Genomic DNA, 13,533 nt, shown 5'->3' with positions numbered 1-13,533 from the left:
AACAAATCATTATTTATGCAACTTTCCAAATTTCAGAGAAAAAAAAAAAAAGAGATTGAACCATTTTTAATGTTGATATGCAAGGAAAGAATGGGATAAGAAGACAAGTTTGTGTCTACTAGTTTTTAACTCTAAATCATGGTTTAATATTATGGATAATCAGTTAACTCTGACAAGATCCGAAACTACTACAAAAAGTTAATATCTCAGGAATTAATAACTGAATGCCCTATTTGTATTAGAAGGAAAGCTGAGTTTCAATAAAGAGCTACTGATTACTGGCAATTTCAGGACAAGGACTTATTGTCCCTCATTAAAATGTATGTGTACTAAAACAGTATGTTATATAAGAATCATGTTCCATAACAACAGCTAGAAATTAATCCTTCTGAACATCTGACACAGAAACTCATTAAAATAAATCAAGAATGGAAACAATATTCTGGTATACCACTTGGTAATTTAAAATAAAAAAACCAAGAACAATGTATTGAAGTCAATACTGCAGGATGCTATAAAGTCAGAGTTTGATTTTTTTCATGAATGAAGGCCAGCCTAATAATAAAAGGATGGTCTCTGAAAGTACATTAACCAATGTTAGGAAAGATACATTTCAATAGTTAGAATACTTCACACAGATACAGTGGAAAAGTTGCTGAACACATTTTTTTTAACCTAAACATATAAGAACTGTCAAAAATATGTTCAAAATCACTTTAGAAATAGACCGAGCCCCATTTACTGTCATCAAGACGTTCTGGCTGTTAATGTAAATTCTAACAGCAATATTCCAAGATTTTCAATACAAACAAAAAATCATTGCTTTACTTATTTTGTTTTATGTGGCCACTCCTCATCCCATTAATGGTACTCTGGGGTGGCTAACAAAGACTTAGTATGAAGAGCCAGTTTGGTCTAATGGTTAAAGCACCAAGCTAGAAAGCAAGAGACATGAGGAGTTCAAGTCCCGCCTTAGCCATGAAATCCAGCTGGGTGATTCTGGGCTAATCACCAGGAGAAGGTGAGTTCTAGTCCCACTTTAGCCATGAAATCCAGCTGGGTGACTCTGGGCTAATCACCAGGACATGGTGAATTCTAGTCCCGCCTTAGTCATGAACTTAGGCTGGATCTGGGCTAATCACCAACACATGGTGAGTTCTAATTCCGCCTTAGCCATGAAAACTGGATGGTGACTTTGGGCCAATCATGAGGAGACTAGGTAACCTCATCAGTGCTAGAAGGGAGCGGGGTTTGCTCTCTATTTATATAAAATGAATATAGCACTCCCTATAGCACTGGTGATGTTACTTAGTTGGGCAATGAAACGTCTGCAAGAAAACCAGCAAGCTCAGAGACCATCAAGGGGCCTCACAGTTCAACCCTGAGCTACAAATAATTCCCCTCTAGGGCTTTATGTGCAATAGCCAGCACCTTGAATTGTGCCTGGAAGCAAACTGGGAGCCAGTGAAATGGTGAGAAATATGTTAGACACCTCGCGGATAAAGTCACTCAGATTCCTTCCCCATTGGACTCTGGCCTTGAGGCAGGTCCTGCGGAGTTGAGTGATGCATGCCCTGGTTTGGTTATCTGGGCTGGATTTGATCCTGTTGGTCTTGAGGAAATGAACAGGGGCTCTAAATCTGGCTGAGAGAAGTGATGGTGCAAGACGTTTTCAATCCAAATGGTGCACCTGGTTCACTGAGAAGCTTAAGCATGTGAGCAAGTAAGTTTATTTTATCCCCGTTGTTTTAAAGAAAATGCACGATCATGTTACAGGCTTGAATTATAGAATTTTGGACGGTGCACTGTTGGAAGAGATCCTGAACGGTTTGATTGAAATAGACAGACTGCATGGTAATGCTCATCTGAAAATTATAAATTAAAGGCAAGGGACTTCTATTTGACAGTGAAAACGGGGTGAACAATTGTAGATTATACATTAATAGCCAAAAAAAACTAGACCAAGAAGATGAATGTGTGTGCCTCGGGAGAAATATTTTCTTAAAGACAGGGAAATGATTATACATTCTGAAGCATGTCCAGCATTTTCTGGCCAAGTCTTATTACATCACTCACACGCCAGCTGTCTCCTAAGAATGCCAATGCAAAAAAACTCCTCAGAAAAGCACCTTAATGGGCCATTTTCTTTCTTTATTCCACAGGTCACCAAGACTGCAACCTTACCTGAAAAATTTCCCACAGCATTTAAGAATCCCATCGGATTACCTAAATCTCTGGGTGGACTATCTTAATGGGGTATCCACCCGCACAGAAGGAGGCACCTGTCATAACATCAAACTTCAGTAGATCGTGCCAAAGGTGTAACTGGCCTCCCACAACCAGTCACTGAATAGTGAAATCCAAACAAACCAAAAAAGTCAAGGTGTGCTCCATGTTGATACATTACTAGTTTAAGAAAGACCCATCACTGCATGGAGTCCAAGAAATAAGAATAAGAATTCTTTATTGGCCAAGTGTGATTGGACACACAAGGAATTTGTCTTCGGTTGCATAAACTCTGAGTGTACATAAAAAAATACATTCATCAAGAATCATAAGATATTACACTTAGTGATAGTCATAGGATACTAAATAGGCAATCAAAATCATACTAGGAAATTAAATAAATCAATATAAGTTGTAAAGATACAAGCAACATGGATATAGCCATAAGTGGGAAGAGATAGGTACTAATAAGAATGAGAAGAATAACAGTAATACAGTCTTAGTAGTTAATTTGACAGTGTTGTGGGATTTAGTTGTTTAGCAGAGTGATGGCATTCAGGAAAAAAGCTGTCCTTGTGTCTAGTTGTCTTGGTGTGCAGTGCTCTATAGCGTCGTTTTGAGGATAGGAGTTGAAACAGTTTATGTCCAGGATGTGAGGGGTCTGTAGATAATTTCACAGCCCTCTTTTTGACTCGTGCAGTATACAGGTCCTCCATGGAAGGCAGGTCGGTAGCCATTGTTTTTTTCTGCAGTTCTAATTATCCTCTGAAGTCTGTGTCTGTCTTGTTGGGTTGCAGAGCCAAACCAGTTAAGCCGCTTCAAAATGTGGAAAGTCTTCCAGACACAGTGACTTGGGGTTTCCCAACACCAAACTTAGTACCGTAATCACACTATGTCACACTTTCCACAGATCAGTGGAAAGCTGTTAGACAGCAGCATGGATGGGTCCTCAAACTTGTCACTGATCCAATGTCAAATTCAAATTCCCCAAGTTCATCTTTCTGGGTAACAAGATGGTATTTGTATCGATCACATTAATCCCATTCTCCTGCCCCTCAATTTGGAATACTGCTGCACTGAGATCATTTAGACATGAGCCAGCAGTGTGCGGCGGCGGCCAAAAAAAGTAACACAATCCTTGGTTGTATAAACTCATAGAATCACGTGAAGTACGTATTAGTACTGCTTTATAAAGTCTTAGTAAGGCCACACCTGCAATATTGCATCCAGTTTTGGTCACCACATTACAAAAAAGATGTTGAGACTTTGGAAAAAGTGCAAAGAAGAGCAACTACGACGATTAAAGGCCTGGAGACAAAAACATATGAAGAGCGGTTGTAGGAATTGGGTATGGGCAGTCTAGAGAAAAGAAGGACTAGGAAGGACATGTTGGTAGTATTCCAGTATTTGAGGGGCTGCCACAAAGAAGAGAGGGTCATTTTTTTCCCCAAAGCACCAGAGGGCAGGACAAGAAGCAAAGGATGGAAACTAATCAAGGAGAGAAGCAACCAGGAATTAAGGAGAAACTTCCTAACAGTGAGGACAATTAACCAATGGAACAGAAGTTGCCTTCAGAAGTTGTGGGTGCTTCATCACTGGAGGCTTTTCAGAAGAGATTGGACAAGCACCTATCTGAAATGGTATAGGGTAGGGGTGTCAAACAGCATCACGTGACATATCAGGACTTTTTTTCCTTTCACTAAACCGGGTATAGGCATGCCCAGCGTGTAATGCATCCGGCCTGTGGGCTGCAAGTTTGACAGCCCTGGTATAGGGTCTCCTGCTTGAGCATGGGGTTGGACTAGAAGACCTCCAAGGTCCCTTCTAACTCTAATCTGATTGATTGAAAAAACAGAGCATTTGACACAACTGAATCGGTCCCAAATCACCTAGGTCTCAACAATAGAGAGAGGGGCTGGATCTTTTTGTCATTCAATGTTTAGTACTTCCACATCTGCCACTGATGATCACTTCAATTGTGGTTTCCTCTTCTTCTTCTGCTTAGCTTCCCACTCCAGGAACACCTTATACAAGTAGTCCTTGACTTACAACCACAATTAGGATCAGAATTTCCACCTTCACCCATTGACTTGTTGGAAGCCAGCTGAGAAGGTTGCAAATGGTGATCATATGACCTTGGGATACTGCAACTGTCATAAATAAATGCTGATTGACAAGCATCCAAATTTTGATCACATGACTGTGGGGTTCTGGAATGGCATAAGGACCAGTTATGTCACTTTTTTTCAGTAGCCTTGTAACTTTGAACTGTCACTAAATGAAATGGTTTGTAAGTTGAGAACTGCTTGTACTCTCTCCACACAGACTTATCCAAAGGAAGGAGGGGAAGCGAATACAGGTAGTTCTCAGCTTACAACCACAATGGACCCCAAAGTTTCTGTTGTTAAGCGAGAGAGTTCTTAAATGAGCCTTGCCCCATTTTACAATCTTTCTTGCAGTTAGGTGAGTTACTGAAGTTAACATGATTGTTAAGTGAATCTGCCTTCCCCATTGATTTTATTATTATTAAATTTATTTGACTCTGCTTGCCAAAAGGCCACAAAAGGTGACAAAATGACCCCGGCACACTGCAACCGTCACAAATACGTGCCAGTTGCCAAGCATCTTGAGTTTTGATCACATGGCCCTGAGGATGCTGCAATAGTTGTGTGAAAAACACTCAGAAGTAACTTTTTCCGTTGTCGTCGTAACTATGGATGGTCACTAAACAAATGGTTGTAAGTCCAGGGCTACCTGTAGTAAGAAGCCTATTCTTTAGCCAGTCTTGTTTCAAATCTGGATTTAGCACGCAAACATCTTTTGATTGTCCTAACCGGTGAATTTTACTTGGAGAAAGACAGGGCGTGTTTCTTTTGATTATCCTGGTTCTCTCGATGAAATCGCTGAGTTGGGTGGGGGGGGTTTATAGGGAAGCCAATACAGTGGTTTCAAATGTGTGGGGTTGGATTAGAAGACCTCCAAGCTCCCTTCCAACTCTGATTTTCTGATGTTCATTTCATTCCTGTGTGCAAACCTGCCACGGTTACTGGGAGATTTCTGTTCAACTTCGGGGTTTTTTTTGCCTTGTGGGATTCCACAGAATTCTATTCTCTCTCTCTTTCCTGTTTATATTAAGTCAGCAGGGGTGGTGATCCAGTGATCTGCACTGCTGTGTCATCAGTATGCAGATTACATTCTCTCTCTTTCCTACTGGAATGTGTAGGTGCTTGACAATTGCCTGGAGACAGTTGCAGGCTGAATGAGAGCCAAGGAATTCAAACTGTATCCACAAACAACTAAAAGTATCGATCACAGGTTGTTCTCGGGCTTGGGAATTGGGACAGTGGCCTATTCTGGATTGAGATAAGATGCAACAGAAAGTACAAGTAGTCCTCGATTTACGACCACAATTCAGCCCAATATTTCTGTTCCTACGCAAGACAGGTGAATTTTGTCCCATTTTATGACGTTTCTTGCTACAGTTAAATGAATCATTGCAGTTATTAAGTTAGTAATACGGTTGTGAAGTGAATCCCCATTGGCTTTGTTTATAAGATGATCAGATGACCCCGGAACTCTGCAACCGTCGTACATATGAACCAATATTTTACTGAGCATCTGAATTTTGATCACATGACCATGGGGATGCTGCAATGGGCGTAAATGTGGAAAAGATCACGTCACTTTTTTCAGTGTCGGTTGTAACTTTGAGTGGTCACTAAATGAATGGTTGTAAGTCAAGGACTATCTATAACCAATGCATAGTTTAGAGTTTATCCTTAGTTTCAATATGCAAGTAGCTCTGACCTACAACTGGAATTTTGATCACTAAGTAATGCAATCATTAACTGAATCATCGTGTCCCTAGACTCGGTTTCATGACCATTTTTATTGCGGTTGTTAAGTTCAACAACTGTGTTGAACAAATCTGGCAAATTGGCAACATCCAATGGATGTTGCTTGTTTGAAAAACGGCTGAGAAGATTGCAGATCACAATTGCATGTCCACGGGACGCTGCAGCTAGGCATCAACGTGAGCCGATTGCCAAGCACCCAAATTGCGATTAGATGGCACAGCAGGGATGGTACAGCAGTCGTAACATTGAGGACAGGTGGTAAATCACCTTTTTTTCCAAGGCTGTCATAACTTTCATCAAATGGATGGTCATAAGCCAAGGACTACCGGTACAGTATTGCTACAAACCCAGCCAACCACTCACAAAGAGGAGCCATGCCCACCTTTGACTGACATACTACTTGCACGTTTAACTGAACTGGCAAGCCTCAGTGATCAATGTCTAAATAATTTTGTGCAGCACATTCTTTGTACAGCTATATTTAGAAACTGTCTAGAAATTGCAAGTAGTGTAGACCCCCGTTAAGCTACATAGGGCAACACCAGTCTTGAAGGATAAACGCCAGTCATGGAGCATTAAGTTTCTACCTGTGACCTATGAGCCCCAATTTAATCTGTCTGACTTCAAACATTTAAAAGACTGCTCCCCTCAATTCCATCTAACTCCCCCCCCCAGCATTAAAATCAACTGCTTGAACCCCCAGAAGTTGATTTGGTTCATAACAGCAGGGTCAACTTAATGATGGCACTCCAATTATGAATTTTTTTTCTGAGGGAAGTACAACTTGGGGGGGGGTTGTCCTTGGTGCTCTCTGAGCTTGACTGTTTCCTTGCAAACATTTCGTTACTGAACTAGGTAACATCATCAATTTGAAAACACCATTCCCTTATTAACACCGATGATGTAACCTAGATTGATAATGAAACATCTGCAAAAAAACAACCAAGCTCAAAGACCACCCAGGACCCTTCATTTCAACCTTGAGCTACAAATATTCTCCTTTGTAAGTACAACTCGCCCTAAGGTGTTTTCATTAGGCAACTGTTAAAGAAAACCTTGTTCATACAGATGCTTGTATGATATCAATTTTCAAGGACCAGCAAACTTTCAGACACTGTCCAGATTGTTTTTCTATTTATAATTATTTTTTTAAATGATTATTCATTTTATTTCAGGATTTATTTCGGATTTTTATTACTTTACCTCCAGAAGGAAATAGGATACTGAAGTAAAACAAACAACACAGCATCCTACATATTGTAGCATGTGTTAAATACAAAGTATCTTAATAAACAGCACATTTAGTCCCAAATCACTGCCATCTGCTTAAGTTTACTATGATGGATAATTTCTTCGACAAAATGAAAAATAAATTAAGCACAAGTCATACAAAGCACTGAAGTTCGGGGGGAGGGGGGATCTGAAACTCATCCTGTGTTCTCCCAATGTATGATCATCTCTTGTGTTTCCCCCTTCCACCCACACAATATTTTGAAATTTATAGTAAAGGAAATGCATATTTAATTATGCATGTATTAACTGCAACTAGAATTGCATTTGCACAAAATTGGAAAAGTGACGAGATCCCTATGGATGAGAACGTGATTAGGAAAATATTAGAATGTGCAGAAATGAACAGATTAACGCTTACTATAAAGGAGAAAGAACAAATTGAATATTATATGATGTGGGAGCTATTTTATGGATGGTTGGAGAATAAAAATAGAAGTGAGAAATGGAGGTCAGTGAAATAAAAAACATATATTAAGATAGGGATGTAAACAATGATTATTATTAATATGATTGTTAAGATTATTATATCTAATATAATACTATATTTTCAGTAGAAGATATGTTAAGAGGGAGAAATGAATAGAGTTATAATGCTGATTATTATTATTGTAAAATTAGAGATTATCAATGTAACGAATACTGTAAATTTTGACTGTAATAGCACAGAGGCATTTGTACCTATACGACACACTGTTTAATGGAAGATGATATGTTCAAGTTAAAAGAAAACAAAAAACCTACTTAAATATCTATCTATCTATCTATCTATCTATCTATCTATCTATCTATCTATCTATATCTCTATCTCTATCTCTATCTCTATCTCTATCTCTATCTCTATCTCTATTGATTTAAAGCTTGGGAACAGAAGGATTCCATTTTCGTACTCAGGCAAACAAACCCTACCTTGAAAAGGACTGTTGGACTGCTGGGCGAGGGTGAGATGTTCTTCACTCAAGAAGTACACAGGTTGATGCTGGTTTATTTCCACGCTGGTACAAACGTTGCTGTCCCCGTGCAAGAAGAAGGTGAACGAGCAAGACAAGTGCTCACTAAAGAAGAAACAGAAGACAATAAAGTTAATCAGCCCTTCGGGACATGCTAAGAAGGTCGCTGGGCAATGTTTTAAAAGAGGGGCGCCTCTTTTAAAAAAATTAGCAATCTGACTTAAAGCACCCATTATGTGTAAGTTGAGAGCAGAATCTTAGAGGCTACCAATCAGTTGGCCTCCATTTAATAAATCACAGTCTAAAGTGGCTGATCAGAAACTATAGTACAGGTAGTCCTCGGGTTACAGCAGTTCATTTAGTGTCCGTTCAACATTATGACGGTACTGAAAAACCTGACTTATGATTGTTTTCAACACTTACAACCCGTTGCAGCATCCCCATGGTCATGATAAAAATTCAGACGCTTGGCAACTGACTCATATTTACGACGGTTGCAGTGTTCCAGAGTCACGTGATCACCTTTTGCCACCTTCTGGCAAGCAAAGTCAGTGGGGAAGCCAGATTCACATCACAACCGTATAACTTTGCGAGTTATAAGTTGCGACAGGGCTCGCAACTTAGGCGTCCTCCTGGACGCACGGCTGTCTTTAGAAAAGCCTATGACGGCCATGGCCAGGGGGGCTTTTCATCAGGTTCGCCTGATACGCCAGTTGCGTCCCTTTCTGGATCGGGACTCCCTACGCACAGTCACTCAAGCGCTCGTCACTTCCCGCCTGGACTACTGCAACGCTCTCTACATGGGGCTCCCCTTGGGGTGCACCTGGAGGCTGCAGTTGGTCCAGAACGTGGCCACGCGGGGGATTATGGGAGCGACGGGACATATAACACCTCTCCTGCGCGAGCTGCACTGGCTTCCTGTGGTCTTCCAGGTGTGCTTCAAGATGTTGGTGACCACCTTTAAAGCGCTCCATGGCTTAGGGCCGGGGTATTTACGAGACCGCCTTCTGCCGCCGATAGCCTCCCACCAACCAGTTCGCTCACACAGAGAGGGCCTCTTCAGGGTGCCGTCGGCCAGGCAGTGCCGGCTGGCGACCCCCAGGGGGAGAGCCTTCTCTGCGGCAGCACCTGCCCTCTGGAATGACCTGCCCCCTGAGATACGCACAATATCAGACCTCCGGACTTTTTGTTGGGCCTGAAGACACACTTGTTCCATCTAGCTGGGCTGGCTTGATCCCATCCTCTCAGTTTTTTAATCGAATTCAGTTTTAATTGGGTTGTTTTAAATTCGGGCCAAAATTATTTAATTGTTTTTTTAAATGTTTTTAAATTTTATACGCTATGTTTTATCCTGGCTGTACACCGTCCTGAGTCCCGCAGGAGAAGGGCGGTATAGAAATATAATAAAATAAATAAAATACATAAAATAAACTAATTTAATAACTGCAGTGGTTCACTTAACAACTGTGACAAGAGAAGTCGTAAAAAAAAGGGACAAAACTCACTTAACAAATGTCTCACTTAGCAACAGAAATTTTGGGCTCAATTATGGTTGTAAGTCGAGGACTACCTGTACAGCAATAAGATTTGTGGGTCCACTATGGGGGCACTATTAAACCTTGTACTGCCAGTGTAGGTATTAAGATTTTTTTTAAAGTGATAGAAGTAGTCCTTGATTTGTGATCCCGATTGAGCCCAACGTTTCTGTTCCTAAGCAGGATATTTGTTAAGTGAGTTTTGCCACATTTTACGACCTTTCTTGTCATAGTTGTTAAATGAATCACTCCTGTTGTGAAGTCAGTAGCATAGTTGTTAACAGAATCTTTCTTCCCCTATTGTCTTTGCTCATTAGGAAGTCACAAAAGGGATCGCATAACACACCCACTGCAACCATCGTAAATACATGCCAGTTGCCAAGCATCTGAATTTTAATCACGTGACCCAGGGGATGCTGCAACAGTCATGTGAAAAATGGTCATAAGTCACTTTTTTCAGTGCAGTTGTAACTTGAACAGTCACTAAAGGAATGGCTGTAAATTCTTGATGTAAGAACTTTGTGTAAGATAACACAAAAAGGACTCAGATCCTGCCTAGACTTGCACATTGCTCCTCTATATTAATGCAACATATTAAAAAGTATGTTTAACACTGTCATCAAAGCAGATCAGGACTTTATTGCTTTCCAAAACTCATTTGATAAAAACAAAAATCCGATCTGGAATATGGTACAAAAGGAGAATAGCAAAATGAATGCGAATAAGCCGCTTATCCTTCAGAATTAGGATCTCCAATATCTTGCAGCACTCATATCTTTCACCAAATTATTTTTCAGCAACATTTGAAGAAACATACTTGCTTTCAGATCTAAATAGTCTGAAGTCGCAATCGAGAAAAAGAATCTGGCTATCTAAACTGGCAATTCAGTCTTTAGATTCAAAATACTATGAAATCAGAACAACATTAACGAAAGAGAGGCCTAAAAGAAAAAAAACCTAAAACACTTAAGGGAAAATATATTTGGCAGAACTGTTTAAAATTAATTTGTATTCCATGATCTTTAATTACTAATGAGTATTTCAGAAAACAAAGCAAAACAAAACAAAAACTACACCACGGAAACATACTCTCTCCCCTTCAATTAAATTGCAAGTAAATTAACAATAGTGACGCTTGATGTTATTCTGGCAATCCTCAAACGCAACCCCAGGAACTAACTTGTCCCCTGTTGTTCCAAGGGAAACAGAAGCACTGAAAACCAGGGCTTAATGTTGCAGTTCCCAAACTGTGACACCACAACAAACCCATAGGGGCACAGTGGGATTACCTTACTATGTAATAAACAAAACAGTGACTGACGTCACTGCAGCGCCCTAGGGCATCACTGCACACAGTTTGACAAACACTAGTGGCACTGCCAACTAAGACTGTGAACCAAGTCTGAAATCTCAGACAATGTACAAACCTCTCCTTTTTAACATTTACATGAGGCTTCCAGATGAGCTCATCCACTGCTATGGGGGGACGAATCAGGAGTATGATGGTGATATCCAATTATGTATCTCCACCTCTGGCGAATTGAAATGATGCCATGAATGACTTATCCCAGTGTCTGGAGGCCGTAAGGCAGTGGTGGGTTCCTCCCGGTTCGGTCTGGTTCGGCCGAGCCGGTAGCGGTGACGATATGACGTCACCGAACCGGTTCTCTCCCCCCCCCCGCCCTCCCACCCCCCCCCACGTTATTCTTACCTTTTATTTGGTCCCACCCCCAATCTATTGCTGCCTCCTGAGTCCCAGCTAATGACTAGAGGGAAAAAAACTGTTTAAACTCTTGCTGTGGGGCTTCAAAGGGCCGTCCTACAGCTGATCAGTGTTAAAAGCAAACAAATGAGTTGGGTCGTAAGTGCGAGGACCTTTCAGAAATGACTCTGATCAGCTAGCCACGCCCACCTAGTCACATGACCTCTGAGCCGCACCCACAAAATAAGCCACGCCCACAGAACCGGTAGTAAAAAAATTTAGAACCCACCCCTGCTGTAAGGGTCTAGATGGGGCTGGCAAAACAGAATAGCTTTGGGGCCCCCAGTTCCAGGCTAGATTGGGTATGTTACATAGTGAAATAGAAAGATGAACAGGAACTAAGATTGGTAAGAAATTTGTTTATCAAATTTAGAAAAGTGCCCATCTCCCTCACAGTGGGAGTTTGGCCAACGTGCAAGTGAAATATGAAAACTGCAGTAAAATTATATTAAGTGGCAGAAATGCAGGTGGCCCCCATTATTCATAGAGTTCCATTCCAACCAACAACAGCAGTCAGTGGAATCATGGATAAAAAGACCTCCAGTATATAGCAACTGACGAAAAGGTTCTGCAAATAGCAATCAGCTGGTGTCTAGGCAGAATTTCAGAGCTGAATAAACTAAATTAACTGGATAGGCTAAACAAGCTGAATTAACTTTTTCAGGGCTGGATTGGCTTTATTAAACAAGTTATTATACAGGTAGTCCTCAACTTAGGACCACAATTGAGCCCAAAATTACTGTTGCTAAGTGAGACAGCTGTTCAGAGAATTTTGCCCATTTTACCATCTTTCTTCCCACAGCTGTTAAGCAAATCACCTCAATTGTTAAGTGTATCTGACTTCCTGATTGACTTAGGCTGCAAAATGTGATTGCATGACCTTGGGACACTGCAACCGTCATAAATATGAGCCAATTGCCAAGTATCTGAATTTTGATCATGTTACCACGGGGATGCTGCAACGGTTGTGTAAAAACCGGTCATATGTCATTTTTTTCTATGCCATTGTAACTTCAAACAGACACTAAATGAACTGTTCTAAAGTGATGATAAATAGATATCGATCGATCGATCAATAGATCAATAGACAGACTGTATTGTTTTTATTTATTTTTTTACGGTGTACCCTGTTTCCCCGAAAATAAGACATCCCCTGATAATAAGCCCAATCGGGCTTTTGAGCGCATACGCTAAAATAAGCCTCCCCCTGAAAATAAGCCCTCCCCGAAAATATTTAAACGCAGAGCTGGAAATCAGGTAAGATGGCAAGAGGAGCTCTATCTTGCTTCACATGCCCCAAAATAATAAGAGCTCCCCGAAAATAAGGCCAAGCGCTTATTTCGGGGTTCAAAAAAATATAAGACAGGGTCTTATTTTCGGGGAAACACGGTACATCACACAGAGTCACTGGTTGAAATGGGCATCTATAGAACTTACTTGTAAGTGATTGGAGCCTGGGATGGCACTATTGGTGTAGATGTAGGGATGGAGTAGAGTAGCTGGGGTGGGGTGGGGAACCAAGGCCCTTTAATGACTTGTGTAAGCTGAACCTTAAGTAAGTTCAAAATGGCACAGAGACCAAAACCACATATCAAAAATCTGGATATACAAACACTTTTCTGCAGAAATATGTTTGCAATTATCATCCATAAATATAAAAAACTGCATACAATAAGACTGAAGGATAATGAGAGCCATCAACATAAATGTAAATACCATGTCAAAACTATTTTCTAAATTTTTTAAAAAGGTTTATTACTATAATTTATATACACCAAGGAGCTATTCCCTGACTAAATTGCTTTGCCAATGGACCCAATGAGAACAAAGTTTATTTTAATATTCAGGTGAACATTTTTTTCACATAAAAAACAGCCTAAAAGATTAAAAATAAATTCATACCAATATTTCAT

General features: G+C 40.5%; 1 protein-coding gene across 4 annotated transcripts in view; it reads right to left on the bottom strand.

Annotated features, from left to right (window-relative positions):
* Positions 1-13,533, bottom strand: part of MED13 (mediator complex subunit 13) — a 156,508-nt gene that overhangs the window by 77,771 nt on the left and 65,204 nt on the right. For all 4 annotated transcript variants that reach the window (XR_015733180.1, XR_015733183.1, XM_034434573.3 and 1 more), the window contains exon 4: positions 8,283-8,428. Coding sequence is in view for 2 of the 4 variants with exons in the window: in XM_034434573.3 (XP_034290464.2) it covers positions 8,283-8,428 (146 nt within the window). In the remaining 2 variants the exon portion in view is untranslated. The remainder of the gene's footprint in view (positions 1-8,282; positions 8,429-13,533) is intronic.

Source organism: Pantherophis guttatus, chromosome 1, assembly GCF_059756535.1.
Source record: "Pantherophis guttatus breed Tessera chromosome 1, ASM5975653v1, whole genome shotgun sequence".
NCBI classification, from domain to species: domain Eukaryota; kingdom Metazoa; phylum Chordata; class Lepidosauria; order Squamata; family Colubridae; genus Pantherophis; species Pantherophis guttatus.
Note: the sequence above shows the minus strand (reverse complement) of the source record. Positions and strands in the feature narration are given on the sequence as shown.